General features: G+C 37.5%; 1 protein-coding gene across 9 annotated transcripts in view; it reads right to left on the reverse strand.

Annotated features, from left to right (window-relative positions):
• Positions 1 to 23,291, reverse strand: part of CDK14 (cyclin dependent kinase 14) — a 721,193-nt gene that overhangs the window by 207,983 nt on the left and 489,919 nt on the right. For all 9 annotated transcript variants that reach the window (XM_072784251.1, XM_072784250.1, XM_072784245.1 and 6 more), the window contains one exon: positions 1,060 to 1,153. In XM_072784251.1, the coding sequence (XP_072640352.1) occupies positions 1,060 to 1,153 (94 nt within the window). The remainder of the gene's footprint in view (positions 1 to 1,059; positions 1,154 to 23,291) is intronic.

Consider the following 23,291-nt stretch of genomic DNA (forward strand, 5'->3'; position numbering starts at 1 on the left):
CTGTATCTTGGGGGTAAATCCCCAGCAGTTGTAGGGTAGCTCTATTTTTAACTCTTTGAGGAACCTCCACACAGTTTTCCAGAGTGGCTGCACCAGTTCACATTCCCACAACAGTGCAAAAGGGTTCCCCTTTCTCCACATTCTCTCCAATATTTGTTGTTTCCTGTCTTGTTAATTTGTGCCATTCTCACTGGTGTGAGGTGGTATCTCATTGCGGTTTTGATTTCTATTAAATCTTAAATTAAATGGTGTATTTGTCACAACGAAATGTACGCTGATATCTACTAAACTGCACACTTTACTCGGATGTCTCTCGTGTTCCTTGATGTCTTTTTTCTGTTCCAGGATTCCATTCAGGATACCACGTGACGTGGAGTTGTCATGCCGCCCTAGCCTCCTCTGGGCTATGACAATTTCTCAGACTTTCCTTGTTTTTGAGGACCCTGGCAGTTTTGAGGAGTACTAATCAGGTATTGGGTAGAATGTCCCTCGAGCTTGTGTGATGTGTTTTTCATGATTAGAACAGGGTTAGAGTTTTTGAGAGGAGGACCACAGAGGTGAAGTGGCACATTATATCAGAGGTACAGTCTATCAACATGACTTGTCTGTGATGATGCTGGCCTTGAAGACCTGGTTGTTCTCCATTTTAAAGTTGCTCTCCTTTTTCCAAGCTGTTACTTTATGGGAAAAGTTATCAATCAAAGCCCATATTTCAGTGGGTGAAGACAGGAGGGAGTTAAGCTTCACCCACTTGGGGGGGGGGGTCTACATAAACTGTTTGAAATTCTTCTGCCAGAGCCCTCATTTTTAACCCCACTATTTCATATTGCTGCCGACATCCTATCGTTTCCTACCACTTTGGCACATTATGCATGTACAGTTTAAAAACACAATTCTTAACTTATTTCCTGCTTTTTCAGAGGTGCAAAAATACATTAGAATTAAATGTGACAACCCATAAATTTGTTTAAAATCATTTTCCACTAGCACTGTACAATTTGTCATCAAGGGATGAATTAGAAACCAATTTTTCTCAGAAGCACTCCGTAAAGAACTTACCAGAAATATTCGTTCAAGTTGATCCTGAATGTCTTTCATTCCTGGAAAAGCAGCAACTCCTTGGATCATTTCAACAAAGATGCAGCCGACTCCCCTAAAGAGAGAAGGATGAGTTATACCAAAACTCCAATATATTCTGGAAAATTAAATCTGGAATTAGGACATCTACTCCTATAGAGGAGAGACAATGAATAAATGACATTCTTAGTGAGTATGAAAGGCTGTGCCATGTACATCTAGACCCCATGTCTTTCCTTTCCCTCTCTGTCTAGTGTCCTGAAACATCCCTAATAGCTGCAGCTAGCTACACTGGGCTCAGAAAATGGTGGCAACCAATGAAATATAACACTCCATCTCATTTACTGGAAGCAGTTAAGAAACTCCTTAGCCTGATCTAGAAAGCCTCCACAGTCTTTTTCAAATAGCCCTTTCCTACCCCGTTTTACAAATCCTCTTTCTCCGGCTGTCCAGGAGTTATTGAACCTCTCTTTGCACCAAAATCATCTGTGTGTGTGTGTGTGTGGGGGGGGGGGGGGGCGGGGTGGTGGAGATCTATTTAAAACTGCAAATATTCTGAACACAAACTGAAGAGATCCTTTTTCAATCCATCTAGGTTGGATCCTGGGTGTTGACTCAGGTAGTTTAGGTTATTCAGGGCAGCTACCATGAGGATCGCCAAGCTGGACTGACTGCCCATAGGCTAGGCGTAAACCCATATAGCTTGACTCAAATTGCTTCACTACTACAACTCTTTCCTTCTTTATTTGCTCTTAACTTATCAATCCAACCCAGCTTCTATAATCTAATTTAAAGGCCATTTCTTCCATAAAGCCTTACACGAACACTCCAGCAGACAGAATAGCTCCCTTTATGAGTTTATTCTGTTAAGTTCTCATTCACCATATCAGCCATCTACCACGGCCAACTTCCCTTCCTAGCTCAGCAGACTATGCTCAAGGCAGGCTAGCAGATCAGGAGACTTAGCTCCCAGACAACAGAGGCCTGAATCTAACCTAGTGGGAACAACCAATCCATAGTATAGGCAGAGAGCCAATGAGATACTTCTGCTGGGACTTTAAAGAACAATCGCTTGAGAGAGGGATGGAAAAAAAGTAGCCTATATCAATGGGATAAGTCCATTAATGGCAGAGCACTAGCAAGAAGGGTCTTCATGCAGATGAAATCCCCTGAAATGGCCTCGTTCCTGCCTTCCTAAGGACTGGATGTTCAGATAATACGTTGATTTTGCTAGCATTCTCTACCTTGTAGCAATTCTCCGAGATATACATGTGTGTAAATAAATAAATAAATAAATACACACACACACACACACACACACACACACACACATTTTTTAGATGGTTCTACCTTAAATGGGTTTATGTTTCCTAAAAGTACTCTAATGAAATCATGAACATATTGGGACACTTCTTCAATTGCTGCATTCATATTTAACTTAGAGTGAGCAAAACCCTTGTGTCTTTAACTTATTTTAGATCCTTTTGAGGTTAAGGACAAGGGATTATATTTCTATAACTGCCCCAGTTGTTATCACAGTTGTACATAAAGTATAGAATTAAAGAAGTAATGCATTTGCAGAAATCTCTTCTCTATTACAGCACATAATTTCACTCCAAATTAAACACTAAAAGTAAATAGAATCAAAATGACTAAAATCAAAGAAATGCTACTTTATTTTATTTTATTTTTTAATTTTTATTTATTTTTTATTTATTTATGATAGTCACACAGAGAGAGAGAGAGAGGCAGAGACATAGGCAGAAGGAGAAGCAGGCTCCATGCACCGGGAGCCCGACGTGGGATTCGATCCCAGGTCTCCAGGATCGCGCCCTGGGCCAAAGGCAGGCGCCAAACCGCTGCGCCACCAAGGGATCCCGAAATGCTACTTTATATATCATAAAAATAATTCCACTTAAATAGCCAAGAATTCATTTTAAAATCAGTGTTCTAGGCAGATTGGGTTTAACACAAGTTGTTTTCATTTAAGATTTGAGACACAACATACTTTTGACAATCATTTTATTAGCATATTAAAATGCAATGATATTCTTATAAATATTAGTGCTTCAGATGCCTGGTTAAATCTAAAACTTCCATTTAGTGGCTTTCCAAATTTTTACTCCAATAATTTTCTAAGATTACTGACCTACATATCTACTGTCTTCTTTTGTTAAAAATTTGTTTTATTTTAGAGAGATTGAGCACTAGGCAGGGGAGGCAGAGGGAGAATGAGAGAGAATCCCAAGCAGACTCTGCATTGAGCATGGAGCCCAACGTGGGGCTCAATCTCAGAATCCAAGATCATAACTCACTATCAGGACTCAAGATTAGGACCTGAGCTGAAACCAAGAGTTGCAAGCTCAACTGATCATACCATTCAGGTGCTCTTCTACTGTCTTCTCATTTATGTTTACATAAAATATCTTAGATCTTTTTTTTTTTTTTTAAATATCTTAGATCTTAAATTGTACTGGCATCTTCCCTTTATTTTTATTTAACATTCAGAATATATTCTCTATTCACTACAATTTGTCTTTAGTCTTTCCCAGCACAAGCTAGAGCTCTGAGTGTGCAGACCCTCGGCAGAAGCCACAGCTGCCTCCGCTGTGCACCCAGCTGGGCTGGGTGGTGAGGTGACCATTATACACACTTACCAGAAATGCTGTTACCCTGGCTTGGGTCTTATCATTTCCATAATGTGATACTTAGAACAATTAAAAGATAAATCTATGCTGCAATTTTACTCAGTTGGAATACGATGATACAGCATTTCCATAGGCTTTTAACTACTTAGCTGGCTAAGGGACATGGACTCTCATTTCTAATGGTCATTCCTGATGATATCATTTTCCAAAGATGTATGAGAATATACTAATAAAGCTGACAGAATTATCCTTAAAGGATGTATAAATGCAGATAGAATGCACAAGAAAATTAGAAAGTAAAAGTATCAAATGTGTCAACATATTATAGCATAGCAGAATGCTTTATTACTGGAGCTGCCTTATTGCCACACAGCAATAAAAACCCTTTAATTTAATATGAAGGGACTATTGCCTGCTTCACTTTTCCCCCCTTGCTACCCTCTATTACTCTGCACTCCCTCTCTCGATGGATTAAGCTGACTGCCCTATGGTTTACTGAAAGAGAATTCAATCACTTAAATTCTATACTTATGATATATAATCTTATTTCAGGAAACGTCTCCTTTAATTTGTTGCTTCTTTGGCCATTTGAATAATTATGTAATTATCACCCACATAGTCTAAATTTTTCAAGAATAAGAACTGGTCACAAAGCTTACAATTTAAGCTGTCACAGAATGCAGTGTGTACAAACTCTCACACAGGATTAGTTAATCCTTACCTGGTAAGATAATGTATGAAAAACCCATCCATGCTCATGTATTCTTCAGTTCTTTCAAATTAAAAACTTTCAAATTTAATTTCTGCTGCAGATGTGTGATTTCTTCACCACGGTTCAAAATAAGATTTTAAGCACAACTGATAATTCTTTTTTAAGATTTATTTATTTATTTGAGAGAGAGAGAGAGAGAGAGAGAAAGAGAGCAGGGTGGGGGTAGAGGGGCAAGGGGAGAGGGGGGAGGGAGAGAGGGAATCCCAAGCACTTAACTGACTGAGCCACTCAGGTGCAGCAGAATTGATAATTCTTTGTAATTATTATTATGGAGGGACAAGTTTTTAAAGTTGAAGGTCAATTTGGGAGTTCTTATTTTGACAAAGTATACAAAATTGGGTCATCTGTGTGACTCAGTCAGTTAAGTGGTTGACTCTTGATTTCAACTCAGGTCATGATCTCAGGATCCTGGGATCGAGCCCTGTATTAGGCTCCGTGCTCAGTGAGGAGTCTGCTAGAGATTCTCTCTTCTCCTCTCCCTCTGCCCCTCCCCCTGCTTGCATGTGCACTCTCTCTAAAGTTAATCAATCAATCTTTGAAAAAGTAAACAAAATTATGAAAAATTGAGCACAAAAGTGAACTCAGGATGAGAAAACCAAAAGAAATCACAAAGTTTTAAAAGTTAACACATATAACAAATAATATTAAATTCAGAAAAATGATGTAACCTATTTATTGACTGACACACCTCTCTAATACTTTTCTTTCCATAATTCTGGCTGCATAATCTTTGATTACCTCTTCTATAAGAATTCTAAAATATTTCCTACAAAGAGAATACAGAGATAACTTAGTCTTTCCTCTAGCATAATGATGACTTTCCAAAAAAAAAAAAAATGGTGACTTTCCTTTCTGATAGTATAGAAAAGTTTTCTTTTCAGGGATCTCTGGGTGGCTCAGCGGTTTAGCGCCTGCCTTTGGCCCAGAATGTGATCCTGGGGTCACTGGATCGAGTCCCACGTCGGGCTCCTTGTGTGGAGCCTGCTTCTCCCCCTGCCTGTGTCCCTGTCTCTCTCTCTCTGTGTCTCTCCTGAATAAATAAATAAAATCTTTTTTTTTTAAAAAAAGGAAAAGTTTTCTTTTCTTTCAGCTTCACTTCTCCTGATTGGCATGGTCATGCAAACTTTTTGGATTATTGTCAATTTGGGGAAAACTATCAAGTTTCCTTCATGTATGTGTGTATACTATCAACACAGTAATTCTAAAATATTCTACATAATTCCCATGATAAATAGCAAAAAAGTACAGGAGGACATGCTCAGCCCAAGGTAGAAGAGTGTGGAAGAACTTGAACCCCTGAAGTTTAACAAGACAAGAAAAGTGGAATATGGTGCATTATGGTGTGATGGCACAAGAGTGGAAATGGGGCATTCCAGATGCAAAAGCTGTACCCTATACATGAGGAATCTTGGGAGAGCCAAATGCTATTATGATGGCTCTGCTTAGAAAGTGCAAGAGAAAGTTAAAGGGAGCAGAAGTCCATACTAGGCTAAGAATTTGCCTTTTATCCCTAGGCTTTCACTCAATTTTTTTCTGCATTCCAGGATTCATGAGGGACAAAGCTCACCAACCGGACATACAGGTGAACATCCAGATTACAGGCAGATCAGAAGATAAAATAGTCTTAAGGACAGAAGCAATTACAGCCATTGGATGTAAAGCCACCTCATTCTTTTCCACTCATGGCAGCAAATGAATGAGACAACTCTCCTAAAAGCCCTCTCTCCCCTCCCGAGCCGGGGCAGGGGGGTGGGGGTGGGGCGCACATACAATCATACACAGGGGTGCACAGACCACAGACCAAATCCTGCCTGGTGCCTGTTTTTATAACCTACAAGCTTAGAATGTCTTTTACTTTTTTAAATGGTTGAAAGAAAATCAAGATGAATATTTGACAATATACAAACATTATATAAAATTCAAATTTCAGGGTTAATAAGATTTTATTTAATTTATGTGTTGTCTATGCTGCGTTCTCATCCTCAGAGCAGAGTTGAGTAGTTGCTGCAGAGACCATATGCCCTGAAAACCCTGAAATATGTACTACTGCTCCTTTACAGACGAAGTTTGCCAAATCCTGATCTATGTTACCCTTCACTTGCCTAAAAGCATACTTGTAAACAGAAGAAATCATCTTCATCAGTTATGGAGAAAAACAAAAGAAACTACATATTATGATTATTTGTGAATAAATCAGTACTAAAAATGGGCTTTCAGACATGATCTGGCTTTTCACTATTTTCCTCAGCAGTTTTCCTGTGGTCAGTATGCTTTACAAGTTTCTGTGCATTTTACCAAAACACTAGTAGATTCTTAAAACATGGTTGAAGATGAATATTTTAATCTTAAAGGTTTTTTTAGAGTATTTTTAAGTGAGAAATAAACTAGGAGCAAATGTGTAGGGTGGTTTTTAATAAAGGTGCTTATACAACCACTCCCAAAGGGATTTCTTCTCAAAATAGAGTTTGGGGAGTTGATCTGAATAATGGATAGGGTGAAAGGAGAATTCACTTTTATGAACTTTTTTTAGAAGTTTTTGTTTTATGTTTAGGCCAAATTTTATTGTATGGAAGTACTACCTTTTATTTTTATAAATACTAAAATTTTACCTGATAAATGAAAATAAATATAATATTGTGTCATATAAATATAATTGCTGTGTTTGGAAAGGATTTCAAGTTATTTTCTTTCCATCTGCTCTCCTTCTATCCACATCAAACACCAGTGTCTCTATATTGATAAAGGAGAGGAATTAGATTTTTTTAAATTATATCTTAAGTTTCTTTCTACCTTAAAACTAAGAATGGAGACCTGTGTCAAGTCCCCACATATTCACCAATTTCATATCCATGAGATTTCTTCTGTCTGGTCATGCTGCTCTGCTTTCTTTTCCTGAAACATGCCATCCTCCTCCCCATTTTAGGACAGTGCATGAGCTAATGTTGCTCTCACAATACATTTCCCCTCATCCTGTGCATGGATAAGTGCCTCTTGTTAGTCTGGAGTCAGTCAAACAGCTCCTTTCAGAAATGTCTTTCCCAGCCACCATATGTAAGGCAGGTTTCCTTTTACTGCCCAGGCCCCATATTTCACCCTCCATTCTCTGGTTTGTTTCCTTCTTCACAAAGGATATTAACTCATCTCTCCTTTTTTGGGCTGTGTTTCCTCTAGATGGAAGACCAAGATCAGGGATAAAGTTGTGTTCATCATCTCATTCCTGGGGCAGAGCAGCATGTCAGCACATAGAAAGGGCTCAAAAATATTTGGTGACTGAATGAGTCCAAAGCAATGCAAGCCTCCCTCCCCTCTCCCTCTACTACAAAGTTAAGAGTGGAGCTAATTAACCTGTTTTAAAAGAGTAGGGTATAGGAGTGGGGATGGGAGGTGGATGATAACTTTACAACGGAGAAAACTGGCAAACCGGACCTTCATTATATGATCAAAGTTAATTAACATCATCAGAGATAAGTCATGTTGATAGCATGTACCCTCGACATGATATGATGAGAATGTCCACTTCACCTCTGTGGTCTTTCTCCCCAAAACATTAGACAAACTCAAACTAAGGGATAGTCTACAAAATGCCTGATTGGTACTTCTCAAAACTTTCAAGGTCATGAAAAATGAAAGTCTGAGAAAGCATCATAACCCAGGGGAAACTAAAAACACATGACAACTACATGTAATGTGGTATCCTGGATGCGATCCTAAAATACAAGAAAAGAAATTAAGAAAAAACTAGTGAAATAAAAATAAATCTGTTTAGTTCATAGCAATAAAACACTGTAGATTCACTAGTTGAGAAAAAAAGACCATAAGCACACAGTACATACAGTAATGTAAGATGTTAGCAACAGAGGAAACCAGGTGAGGAGTATATAGGAATTCTCTATTGTCTTTACAATTTTTCTATAAGTTTAAAACCTTTCTAAAATTTCAAGTTTATTATTTACAAAAATGAAGATGGACTGCATCTTCGTGGGACCTTATACAGAATTGGTCATTTTAAGTAGAAAAGCCATTGCATTTTGAGTTTTCACTATGTGAGAGAAAAACAACCTCTGTGCTTTCTGATGAACTTTTTCTTTTTTCTTTTTTTAAGATTTATTCATTTATTTATTCATGAGAGACACAGAGAGAGAGGCAGAGACACAGAAAGACGGAGAAGCAGGCTCCTCACAGGGATCCCGATGTGGGATCACGCCCTGAGCCTAAGGCAGAGGCTCAACCCCTGAGCTACCCAGGCGTCCCCATGAACTTTTTCTTAGAAGCAGCAGGAGCCACCTAGAACTGCGGGCTAGACTGTGACATGTCAGTAAGGTTCAACATGAAATAATGGGCAGCAAGCTAACCAGAGATGAATTTTGATATAAAGGTATTTGAAAATGCATATGCATACTCAATGGCAAATGAAAAATTTATCTGAACTATTAAGTTTGGGGCATCAGTGGGGAGTGTGAATGCACAGAAAAAATGGAAGTTCTAGAAAAGGGGCAAAAGCTTTTCTCCATCAGAGCAGGGAAGAGCAAGATCACCACCACTTCTCTGGGGAGGCTTCTTGATCTCTCAGACTGGGTTAGGTCCCCTAACTCCATGCTTTTCTGGTCACTTCCTGCAACTGTACTGTATTTACATATAAATAGACCAGGAACTATCAAGGTTCTCAGAATCAGAATTTGGTCTCTTACTTTTAAAGACTTTTAAAGATTCATTTGATTCAAATGAATCAAAGTGGTTATGGCAATATAGCAGCCCTCCCAGACTTGAACAAAAGAGGGTTGGTCACTAATGTCACCAGTTAAGATGCAATGTAATGTACCTGTTTATTAAAATCCTGTTGGATAACTATATCCTTCAACAAAAATAGGGATTAATTAGATCCATCAGCTCTTATACTCAAATAATATCTGCATTTGACATATGGCATTTCAAATGGAGTATACTTAATTTTCTCATGAAGACATTAATGTTACAAGATGTTAATTAACCCAATAAATGATTATCTCACATTAAGAAGTATAAAACAGGACCTAGAGGTTATTATTTTTCTACTTGGCATTAATCTTCTTCTGGTCAGCAGAAATAAAACACTATTCTCCTTCTTCTTTAATTCTCAGGGCAATAGTTTGGTTCAGTCCTAGTACACAAAGTAGAAGGACTTTAATACTTTAAAATATAGTGCAATTAAAATCTCAAAAAAATTTTCTTGGATTTTCACTTCTAATCTCATCCATTTATTAGCAAAAGCTTGAGATTCCTTAGGATAGAAATCTTTAAGCAGACAGTGACAGTTTCATTTTCAAGTAGCAGAGCTTAACCACAGAGTCTGGGAGGGATCATGGCACATTTGAGTATGTGCAGAGGACAGCGACCCACCGAGCTCACACCATCACCTTGAGAGGAGACCTGTCCCTTCCATACAGACTTCTCTAGCTGAAAGTTAGGAGGCCTCTACTCAAGTTCAAAGAATTATTTAGAACCATTCAGAACTATGCACATTGTCAAAACATTTGGAAGGTAGGCTGTAGATAAAGACAGGGTCAAGTTACTTCTGGCAGGAAGAAAGCAGATGAGCAGAAACATAATTCACTGCAAGTTAGTTCTTTTGCTTTTCTCTTCCAATATTAGGCAAGCACCAGAAATCTCCTCAAAGCCTATGTGTCAATTAGTAAAAAAGCATCTGAAGTTTTGCTTTTAACCCTTTATTGTGTATGCTAATCACATGGAGATCTTAGTAGAATGCAGACTCTGACTGACAAGGTCTGGGCTGAAGCCTGAAATCTTGCATTTCTTTCTTTCTCTTTCTCTCTTTCTTTCTTTTTTAAAGATTTTATTTATTTATTCATGAGAGACAGAGAGAGAGAGAGGCAGAGACATAGGCAGAGGGAGAAGCAGGCTTTTCTATGGGAGTCTGATGGGGACTCGATCTCAGAATCCCAGGATCACATCCTGAGCGAAAGGCAGATAGATGCTCAACCACTGAGCCACCCTAGTGTGTTTCTTTCTTTCTTTCTTTCTTCCTCTCTCTCTTATTTTTATTTTTGTTTTGTTTTGTTTTAGAGAGAGAAAGACATCAAGAGAGTGTGAGTGAGGATAAGGGAGGGAGAATCTCAAGCAGGCTCCACACTCAGCGCAGAGCCTGACTTGGGGCTGGATCCCATGACCCCGAGATCACAACCGGAGCCAAAATCAAGAGTCAGACACCCAACCAACTGAGCCACCCAGGTGCCCTGAGATCTTGCATTTCTAACAAGCCTCCTAAGCAATGCAGATGCTACTGGTCACAGGACCAGAAACTGAGGAACATGAATCTAAAGGAATCTAGGTAATTCTGTGTTTTTTTTTTTTTTTGTTTTTTTTTTTCAGGAGAGAGAGAGAGAGAGAGAGAGAAAGAAGTAGAGGCAGAGGGAAAAGCAGGCTCCCCATGGAGCAGGGAGCCCAAAAAGGGACTTGATCCCAGAACCCTGAGATCATGACCTGAGCCAAAGGCAGATGCTTGGCACCTGGTAATTGTATTTTGAAAGGAGCTTTATAACTCAGATTAATTTTCTGAATGTGTATTCAGGTTCCAGCCAAAGGAACAACAAAGAAACAGCAGACTGGTGAAGTAAATTAGATTAAATGCTAAACACAACCTGAATTTTACACACTGTGATGCAATACTAACTCAGAAAGGTTCCACATTAATTAACCTAATAGGTAATTTCATTTAGCCATGGTTCACTGAAATGCACCATTATGCAATTAAAGCTGGTATGATTTGATGCACCAAGGTGGCCATTTTTCTCTCACTTTTCTCTGCTGGATTTTATGTATTTGTAAAATGGACCAAAGAGTTTTGTTCTCTAGGAGGTTAGCTCCTAAAAGATCAAAATTTAAAAAAGAAAAAAATTTCTGTAACTTGTAAGAAAATTCATTACACGTAATAGACGTGATCTTTTCATGTTGGCATTTGCAATATTTGAAAAGCGAAAGATTAAAAAATTACATTCCACATGCCCTTGGTGACTATTGAGGAACTGAATTGATTAAACTGTCACTCATCATTTACTGTGTGGTTAGTGGTTCATTAGGCACAGATAGGCACAATATATCTTAGTCAAATACTTCTGTGGAGCTCTCAAGAGATGAAAACAAAACCGAACCAAACCCTAGACTGTGTGTAAAAGCTCATCTCAGAAAACATTCAATCCAAAACAGATCTGAGCAGATCTTTTATGTAAGGGGAAACTCTAAGATTTATTTTTCAAACTCTGAAACAACTCTGAAAAGTTGTACTTACAAATTAAACATATCAGAACAAATATTAAACAAAAACGAAGAATGAAGTACAGAAAAGTTATTATTGTAGTTCAGCAAAGCCAAGGCCTAGGGTGACCTGCTGCTGACCTGGGAGGAGGTACAAGCTGGGTGAGTGGAAGCCACCTTCCCAGCATCCACATCTGAAAAGAAGACTTAGGAGGAATATTGAGAAGTCCACCCACCTTAAAGTACCAATGGCATTAATGTTCCTTACATTACAATAATTCTTAATCATATTTTAATATGCATGTATCTAACTATACATTTTAGTATATATATTTCATTATACATATATTTTAGTACATATATATTTTAGTGTGTGTGTATATGTTTAATAATATGGCAAAGCTGTATTTTTGCTTTCTGGTCCAGTTACCTGAGCTAGAAACTCAAGAGTCATCTGAAACCCCTGCCCTTCCTGTATTACTCTCATTCCATAATCAAATTGTCATATTCTAACTATTCCTAAATATTTCTCCATTTGGTCTCCAACCTCTTTCCCCCTCCCTCCATTCCTTCTTTTTTTTTTCAACTGCTTCTTAAATTGTGTTCTTCTACTTTACCCACAAATATCACCTATTTCACCCCTTGGTAGGATACTCTTGTCCATGGCATGGCCTATACGTCCCTTTACCAAAGTTTTGTCAACTCTGAAAGATGGGTTTGACATGTCAGGCCCAAGTAATTATTGTTGATGACACCTTCTTTGACCTTCTCATCTCTCCTCAACTAACCACCAAGGGTAGGTTTATCACCTTCACCTCTGAGCTGCCAGTATACTAACTGTATACCTGTGTGATAGCTTATCATACTGCCTTTCCTTCTGACCATGAAGACCTGGACAGATTTTTCTTTTTTAATATTTTATATATTTATTCATGAGTGACAAGGAGAGAAGGCAGAGACACAGGCAGAGGGAGAAGCAGGCCTCTTGCACGGAGCCTGATGTGAGACTCAATCTGGGAATTCCAGGATCATGCCCTGAGCTGAAGGCAGATGCTCAACCGCTGAGCCCCCCAGGCATCCCCAGATTTTTCTTACCTTTGTAAGCCCCAGACCTGATCCAGTGTCTGGTACAATACAGGTGTTCAATAAATATCCTTAAAATGAATGAATGAATGAATTACCTAAGCTAGTCTGAGGAATGAACATAATACACTGCAATAGAGACAAGAACTTGATTTAAATTATTATTATTATTATTAAATATTATTATTATTATATTAAATGCAAAAAAAAATCAACTCAGTAAAATATCTAAACCAAATTTCACCAAAATACCTAAACCCTAACTTCATTTGTAAGCTACTCCAGCAGTCTCCATGGAAACCTCTGGTTCAGCAGTACAATTTTCTTGAACGCTAAAAGAGCTGGAGGAAATCTAGAGAATGCCTAAGACAATGTTTTGATTTTTACATGTAAGGAAACTGCACTACGTGTTTAAATATCTTAGTTTTAGTCCCAGAACCTGAAGTGGTGACTCTGAATCTTGGGCCAGTGATCCCTCTGTGATGATACCAGGCTGTCTCCCTAGTTAGAACATGTCTATTGGTCAGTCTGGTCAGATTACAGAAAAGAAGAAACAGGGATGGCAAACTGGTCCTCATTACTGATGACACAAATGCTAACAAGAATAAAAATAAAACAAAATCAAATCTTCAAAATTAAGGTGTAGTGAGAGAAAGCAATAAAACTATCCTTTAAAACTGAAGTCGATCATCATTATTCACATACTGAAAATAAGAGTGTCATGGATGTTTAAAAATGCTTGAAAATGCAAAGTAGACTCCCATAGATAATGAAGACCCCAGAGATAAAATCTTAAAACAACAGCTACGGGTTATATAGATAAGTGGGAATATTTGTATTAACGACATCCAAGAAATAGTCACAATTAACACAAAAATGTAAATACGTAAGGCCCTTACAGAGGACTATGGTAAGGAAAAAAAATGTAAGACTCAAAATATCGCATTGGATAGCAAAAAAAAATAGTATTTTTTATACTACGGAACGATAGAGAAAGAGAGAAGTCCCATTTGATTAGTCATTTCAAATGCTACCAGTGAAAGCACTTCTCCAAGGAATAACTATAGACCACGCAGGACAAGAGAAAACAAATTAATAAGCTTTGCACATCTTTAATTTCTGTTTATATGACAGCTGATGCAGAAAAAGGAGTTATAAGATTTCTCCCTGCAAATGTATTAATCTAATCCCTCTGCAATAATATGAAATAAGGAATCAGGAAAAAAAATTGTTCATGGGTAATTCTCTTAAAGATCAAAGCAAATGACATATTCAAATCTTTTCAGAGAAACCATATCTGCATACAACGAAGAGAAATCGCTGCTGAAACCTTCAAGTAAATTACTCTATTATTCTATGAGAATTCTGAACTGCAATTTACAGAGTGTTAAATTACTCTATTCAGTTCCAGTCATCACATGGCATAGCTGGACTTTGATGGACTATGGTTAAGAATGCTGACATGGGTACTACTAAGATATATGACTGGACGGAGGATATGTGAGTGACAGTGGTATCTTAGATACTATGAGGGAGACCTGAGGGCAAAAACCTTTCCATTAGAAATCCACATTGTCCATTTTTTGGTGAAGTTTGTGGGTTTCATGGAATACTCTCAAAGATGTGCCCTGGAATGTGACTGTGCAGACTACACAATTGGAAACATCGGTCCCAGTACTGCTTATGGTTAATGATCAGGTCTTTTGCACTCTTGAAACACTGGACATTCTGTATGGTTTTGCTGAATGAATAAATGAATGAATGCTCATATTGTGCAAGGGAGATCTTTGTGGGAAGGAGGCTGCCCTAGGACTCCAGAGGTTTTCTTGTTTGTTTATTTTGTTTTTCCCCTGTGCCACAACCAACCAGCTAATGTGAGCAACATTACCAAGCATTTTCAGATCAGGGAGGGGGGGGGAGGTGGTAAGGGCCTTAAAATGGCCATAAAATAACAATATAACAAAAATATGAATTGATTTCACTGGGTTGCTAAAACTCTGAAACAGTTTCTAAATTAAAATGTTACGATTAAATGACAAAGATGAAAATTTATATAGTTAATATAATAAAGTTTAAAATTGGTTGAGTTTACAGTAGTCTCTGAATATATCCTGTTTTCAGAAGCAAAAGTGGTACAAGGTAGCAATCAAGGAAGAACTACTGAATTATCAGTAAGAACAGAAAAGCTCTACAGAAAATGAAATTATGTAACATCTCATTCTTAGAATCTACTGTCTCTATGGAAATATGGAGAAATATAAAATACCATAGCAAATGGTGAACAACTCACATGTGTATAGGAAAACAGGGAGCTATTCAGATTCTGTTCTTGGTAATGCCATGCTTCAGCTGTGGGCCCATATCAGGGTACATACAGCCGACTCCTGAGCCCAAGACCCTGGGCATCTCACGCTGGGGTGAGGGACTGAACACCACCTTGCCACCCACTGCTGGTGTCTCCAAGCCCTGATGCTCAGCCTGCCAGACCCCCAGTCCAGCCCTCTCCCTTCCACTCCTGCCTTGCTCAGAGTCAGAAGGAATGAAGCTGGGGCATCCAGAGACCACAGGAAGAGGGAAGCAGATGGGAGAGGCGGCTAGAGGGGTTCTGTGTAGGCTGTCTAACAGAGATGGAGGGCCGCTCAGACACCCCCCGAGGGGGAAATCTGAACAGAAGAGGAGGCAACAGAGGGAGTAGATCCTGAAGTCTGGCTGCCCTCCCTTTGTCCTCGGGAGGGTGACAGAAATGGAGAGCAGAGGACCAGGCTGCCAGCTGTCTGGCCTCAGCCCTTCACACCTTAACACTAACCCACCCTCCTGCCCTGCTTCCCAGCACTGGACCATGGTTGCTGGGCCTGGGCTGAGTGTTTTTCAGTATTTGTAAGAATCTCAACAGAACAGTAAAGCATTTGGAGTATGAGAAAAAAAAAAAAAAAAAAAAACTAAGTGCCTGTCACAGACGATGATTAACTTTTATATATTTTTTATTCTTTTTAAAGATTTTTGTAATTTATTCATTTGAGAGAGGGTGCACAAGAGCACAAGCAGTGGGGAGGGGCAGAGGAAGAGGGAGAAACAGGCTCCCTGCTGAAGGTTTGGCAAATCTAGGCTGACCACAGGCAGTTACAACCTCCATTTACAGTCAGATTACTTACTTAGACAATTCAGAAAAGGCAGAGGACTGGGAGACTACAGGTTCTAGAAAGTGTAAAGATAAGTCTGCAACTGGAAACAGTGGAAACCTGGAAACTTGTACAAAGCAACTGACCCATAGGTCTTCTCTGACCATCTTCCATCCCAACCCACCAGCGGGACACTAAGTATTTATCCTCTGGAGAAATTAAACCCAAAAAAGCCTCAAACTGAACATAAAAGATATCAGGGTGAGGCACAGATCTGAAAAAAGGGAAATTAAGTAAAAAATATGTTTCAGTAAACAGAAACATGTTTCTGTATGACCAACAGCTCCTCTTTCCTGTCCTGCCTTGAAGATGTCAGATGCCAGGAATCAGCATCTGAGGAAGAACAAAAGACTAGGCGTTTAGACACTGACATGTGTGGATCTCCCAATTAAAAGTCTGGCTTTTTGACTGAACAATATATAATAAACTGGTGCCCCATAAGTATAGAGATTTATAGTGCCTCATTTATAAAAGTAAATGGACAGCGAAGGATTCCTCCCAACCCTGTATTGAAGGAAAGCTTCCAGTAAAAAACAGAGAAAAAGGAAGTGGGCATTTATACATATGGTAACTAAAATTGTTTTAAGAAAAAAATAGAAAGTTTGAAAGATAACAAGTTGTAAAATAAGAAAGAAAATATTTCTTAAAATTGTAGATTAAGTCAGGAGCTACAATATCAAACTATTACAAATTTTCCCAAAAGTGAAGAAAATAAAATCATTAAAAATAAGTCATTAAAAAAATTCAAGAACTTTTATAAGAACTATATCTTTATACTGAATGTCTTTATATTGAAGAGAATCTACCCAGCACTGATTTAAAAAAAAATAACCAAAGCACATTATCACAAAATTTCAGAATATCAAGATTAGAGAGAGGAGTCGAATATTTTCCAGAGAAAAAGTATGAGCAGGCATACAAATGACTGCGAATAAGAATAGAATCAGATTTCTCAGTAACAATAGCAGAAGCTCTAAAGAAATTAAGTAATGCGTTCAAAATTCTGAGGGAGGAAAAAAACCTAATTATATACTCAGCCAAAGTTTATCAATCATGTGTGAGAGTGGAATAAAGACATTTTCAGAAAACTAAGAATTTGAAAATTCCATCTCTGATGCATTCTTTTTGAGTATACTAAAGATGGAAGACATGGAATCCAGGAAATAAGGAATATGGAACCAGTAAAGGTCCAGAAGGAAAATGACTCTAACTCAGAACAAACTTTAATTAGGTGATTACTTAGAGGGGTATAAGGGAACCAATAAGACATACTGAAACACTAAGAGACTAGCAACAGCAGGAAGCCATTACCTGCCTTAGAGCTAACAGCCATTACTGACCCTAGAATTAAAAAGGTCAAGTGTTATTTGGAATCTAATGACAACTAGAGCCAAGGAATAAGGATTTGCCCGCAGGAGTTATAGTCAATCATTTTCAGAAATACGAGCTAAAGAAAAGAATTAGGGAAGAATATTCGATCTCCTTCTCTTCCCTGTCTATTGCCTGAATCCAGCTGGAAACCAGGAGCCAAGGCAGCTTGGAAGATGTATTCCATAGGGGTTAGCTGTCCAGGACATAGGGCAGGGCACAAATGGGTAGAGAATAGATTTGAGGAGAAACAAATAACCATCTTATTAGAACCTACAACAATGGTAGAGGGGCAAAATGGAAGTCACAACATGACTGATATTCAGCTCTGCTAAAGCAAGGAATCAGAGAACTGAGAGGAAAATTTCAAGGAAAAAGCTGAGGGAGAGAGATGTCAAGAAAATTAAACGGGATTGACAGATTTGCTGATGTGTTTGAACATTTGGAAAATATTTTTTCACATGCAATTGATAAATATTTTGCACCTATAAATAATGAACAATCAGAACAAAGACAACTAAACTAATAAAAATCAGAGACAATTATAAAATCCAGGAAAAGCAAAAGGTTATGCAAGCAGGATACATAATCATGAATACTGCTTGACTTACTATGAATAATATTTACATGTTAATGTGTCAAAATGTGATATAGATTCTTTACTAGAAGCATGAGCTGAAGGTGGAGCGGGGTAAGGGTGATGGAAGAAAATTAAATCCTCATCTACCATAACACCTACTTAGCAGATAATGTCTAAAATAATAAATCAATAAATAGCAATATAAGCAATTTCTTAAGACATACGGAGGTAGATATTAAAAGAGTTGAAAATAGTTGCTTCTGGGAAATAAGAGGGGGTTAAGTATGGGTAAGGCAGATTACTATTTTTGTTATTGTTACTGTTGTGGTGGCTATGAGTTAAGCTCAGGTTACACTTGAGATAGTTGTCTGATTTGGAAACTAAAGATAGGGATACTTAAGTGATTTGGTCAACCAAAATCACACAGGTAAGGAGTGGCAGAGACAGAACCAAATTTAGGCTTTTAATGTGTTTTCTATTACACCTTTGGCTCTCTTTAACACAGCAAACCACTATCACTTACATGATTAGAGAACTGATTTCTGATTTCTACATGAGTGAATACATAAATTAAGACATAAAAGGTGCCAGTGTACATCCAATGTTGTCTAAATTTGGAGGACTTAATTCACATATTTCCAAATTAAACACACACACACACACACACACACACACACACACACATATACACATGCGCACACACACAAGATGATTCTCATCCTAGGCCAAAATTTCTCTCTCTCTAGATACAGATAGTATGTTAATCTCCCTAAAATCAAATTGAACACCTTCCATTTCTTTGATATATTCTGTAGCACCCTATATACTTCAATATAAATGACATATATTTGGGTTAGCTGATTAATATATTAAAAGCTGATAAGAAAACTATTCTCTGCATTTGTGGAGTTTTAGATTTCCTAAAGAATCTCACATTCAACCATCTCTTGCAATTCTCACAAACCAATGAGGCAGCTGGATATACCAAGGGCTTTCTTAATATTGTGAAACTTAGTCATTATAATTGGTTACTCAAAAATCAGTTTTTGGGTAGCCTTTTACTTTGTCAATTTAAAAAAATAGGGAAGTTTTAATGTATTTTAAAACATTTAGTAGTGAAGACTACATATAATGCTTCATTATATATTTTTTATTCAGTTAAATTATCACTAATAAATGAATGAACATACCCATTAAAAATACACATCCACTGGTTTTCTCACAAACACTGATGAACAAACAGGAGATGTAAAAATGATAACCAAGCTAAGCTTTTGATAGAAAAATAGAACTGGTTCCTTTGTACTCCAAGGCCACTGCTAAATCCAACATTTTGTCAGCCACTCTATAATGCCATAATAATCTAATATTCAAGAATTGTACTTCCAGAGATAATTCATTATTAAGCAAGGTAATAGAAGTTTTCTGCTAGGACTCTTGAGTTTGTAGCCAGCAATCCTTAGGTCTGAATTATGCATTCAAATACATTAAGGCTCTTCTGACTACTAGTATTTAACAAATTATTGCTCTAGTGCTTTATGAGAAAGAGGGCCACAGTAAAATCTCTACTTTACACATATTGCCTAGCAGAATAACTATTAACTCTCAAAAGTAGCCTTGTATGGATGATATGTTACATGGTCTTCCTAACTTTAAGGGACTTCGGCAGTAGAAATGGGCTCAGAAGCTATAGTTCCCCATGAGCTCAGCTTTCAACCACCTAGATGCTCATTTGACTATGCCCTGTTCTTTTGTTATGTTCTATTGCATCGTCAGTGGCTACATCAACAAGTCACTTGAATCATTGAATCATGTATTAATTGAGCAGCTCCCAAGATTCTTAAAGAGTTGTTCCTTTTGACAATGACTAATTTGAATCCTCTTTAGTCTTGTAAAATGATTAATAGGAAAATGTGTAGATACTGTTGACAGACAGATGACTTTATGTAGCTCCTGAACTCAAATTCTCATTCTTACTACCATTCTTTTTAAAATTTATTTTTATTTTTTAAAAGAGTTATTTATTTATTTGAGACAGAGAGAGAGAGAAAGAGAGAGAGAGAGAGGTGGAAATGGGCAGAGGGAGAGGGAGAGTCTTCAGCAGACTCCCCACTGAGTGTGGAGCCTGATGTGTGGCTTGATCTCAGAACCCTGAGATTACAACCCTGGGATCACAACCTGAGCCGGAAACCTAACTTACTACACCACCCAGGGGCACTACTAGCATTCTTTTTAAAATGGATTCATTCATTTTAGCAGAAGTGGTAAATGAGTAATGGTTAAGAGTTGGGAAAATACAGGCCAGCATAGATAATGGCCTCATGAAAATGTATTATAAATCCAGTGATTTACAGCATAAGTTTATTTCAAAGAAATTCCTCCTTGAATAAAACTACATGATACAGAACATTGACATGAAAGGAGAAAGGCAGTCCATAAACCAACTGAGTGACAGTGAAAGCCACCTCCGTCATTCGAAGAATGTAAAGTACACAAAATGATTCAGAGCCTAACCTAAATTATAAAAAAAGGAATTTTACTGTATTTGTGTTTTAGAATCACTTTACTAGTAAAATAAAAACCAAGTTCTTAGAAATCATCTTAAGAGATTACATAAAATGTTGTGAAAAGAAAGCTTTGTGGTTGAATTAGCCCTAAGTTTGCAGGTCTCTATTAATTAAATGAACTTTACTATCTTATTTAGTCTCTGTGTTTTGTTTTCTTCCACTGTATCATGGTGCAATAAGGATAGTAACTAAAATGAATAACACAAAAAAATGCATAAGAGAAACTTAGAATACAGTTTGTGTCCAATAAGATATCTATTATTGTTACTATTATGATTACTATTTCCTAAGACCCAATTGCTATTATTACTATCACTCAGTTATCCAAGACAGGACTTTATATATAACAAATTTACATTCAGGATGGGGGCTCTAGTAGAATTCATTTATAATTCTCCCTCTTAAAATAGTGACAAACAAACCTGAGTCCTAGAAAATCTTATTTCATTACATAAATTTCCTTGGTGCAAGAGTAGTCATTAAGGATGAAGACAGAACTCCATATATTGCCAATATATATGGTGATTAGTCTTATTTAATAAAAAGCAATGCTAAGTGGCCTTATAATACTCAATAAATAGGCAATTTCTCTTCTGATATATGCAAAATCAATCTAGAAGCAGACATTTTTCTATATATCAAGACTGGTATGGAAATTTTTTTCTAACCACCCAGCTGCTACAATGTTAAATAAATTAATTTTAATCTTAAATCAGAGATGTAATAGAGAAAGGGATGATTTAATATGCAATCTCATTATATTTGACAGGCTTATTTATAAACGATTTGGCCCACATTTTGACAAGCATAGTTAATATGTTAATTAGCTTTTAAAAAGATGATGAAAGGAAGAGACTGGTGTGCTCTGATTTTTCACACATTGTGTTGGGGGGCACTGTCACTGATTCCACAAGGTAGTGCCACTACGCACTGTGGCCCCCAGAAGCACCGTGATGTTGATGAGATACTATTATTTGTTAGCTACATTAGTCGCCATATGTTAAAAATTAATCCCTTAGGATAATCCCAAGTGACTTTCCACTTTAAAAACAAATGTCACTCTAAACACATTTATGAGCTTCTATAAAGAAACCTAAAGCTTATTCAGAGCAATGACCTCGATGGCTAGAGCAGAACTCCCTGACAGGAGGAACTACACAGATAAGCTACTTTTCACATTTGAACTTCTTATAATGTGGTTCTCAGGCCTTCATAAGCCTTTTGGTTTAGAAGCTTAAAGATGATTTCCTATGCCTTGACTTTCATAGAGTTATAAAATCCAAGAATTAAGAGAAGTTATACACGAGACAATGTCCAATTTCATTCCTCTGCTTACATCCTCCTTCTGAGAAGGAGACAAAGGCATGAAAATCTAGGTTTCCTTAGGAGTTCTCGAACTGCACATATATTTACACATTGCCACAGTGCTGGAGGCCGAGACTAGTAAATCATAATACAGTGAGCTCTAATTTTCCATTGCTTGCTGCCAATGTTAATGCATATGTGTCTTCATTAATATTTTTATTGCCTGTGGCTATTTAAACAGAAAACTGGGAAATGTAACACTGTGGAGGGATTGTTAGTTTTTAGTTACTACCTACTGGCCCAGGGTGGTAAATGAACTGTAAAAATAGCCTGAACCCACTACCACCTGCCTCCCCGCTATTGTCCATGCATTCATATTTGTATTTTTCTTTGGTGCAGCTGAGCCATGACTCAATTACAGTCCCATTTCTAGTTCTGTGAATACTCAGCATCGATGTCACTGATTATGCAAAAATCAGTGCCGTGTGAACTTCTCTCTAACTGTAAAAATACATACATTTTATGTGACTTATAGGATTATAACAAAATGGCTTTTAGAAAATGGCTTGGAATGAAATCAGAGTCAAAATGACAGGCATAGCATAGACATAACTTAGATTTTAGGGCTTGAAAATGGAAAGCCAATAAGCACGGGAACTGCTCAAAGACAACACATTTACTATTTGGTTTTGGCAATGAATAATCTTGGCATACAGACAAAAGGGCATTTAGGGTTTTCTGTTTTGTATCAGTTTTCCTCCCTTCCACTTAAATAACAGTCTTCTTATGCTTCATCATGTCTCTGTTTAAAGCAAATTGGCAGAAAGCACCCAAGCCTTCTTAAAGAGGATGAATACACACACACACACACACACACACACACAAACATACATGAATGAGAGAAAAACAAGGGTGGGGGCACAGACTGCAAATCAAATACCATATATCTGAAACAGACATATCAGCAAGTCATAATCCATGTGGTTCTTTTTACTTTAAAGAGCACTTGTAAAGGATTGGAAAAAATTAGCCACTAGTGCATAAAAACAGCTTTTTCCGATTATGAGTGTAGAGTCTTAATCGAACTGCCAAGCACTAAGAGAAAACTGGCTCCAAGCCACAAATATTCCCAAACTATGTCCTATTAGCGGCATCCTTAGCTGCCCTCTCTGAAAGACAATCTAGAATTTTCATACTCAAAAAAAGAGAAGAAAACACTCCATAACTCAAGAATATTATTAACGATTATTTGTATAGCCAACTCTCAACTTAAGGCAGAAGGAGGAAGGGAATGAGAAACTGATATCCTGGTAATTGACTCTTATTTCCAATTTCTTCCTCCATGATGATTAATAATCAAAATACCTCTTTTGCCCAAGCCCTGCCTAGTCTTGGGAGAAAAAATTTAATTGTGTGAACAACTGTGCAAAAAAAAAAAAAAAAGGCCAAAAAGTCTGATGAAAA

This window comes from Canis lupus, chromosome 18, assembly GCF_048164855.1.
Source record: "Canis lupus baileyi chromosome 18, mCanLup2.hap1, whole genome shotgun sequence".
NCBI lineage: Eukaryota > Metazoa > Chordata > Mammalia > Carnivora > Canidae > Canis > Canis lupus.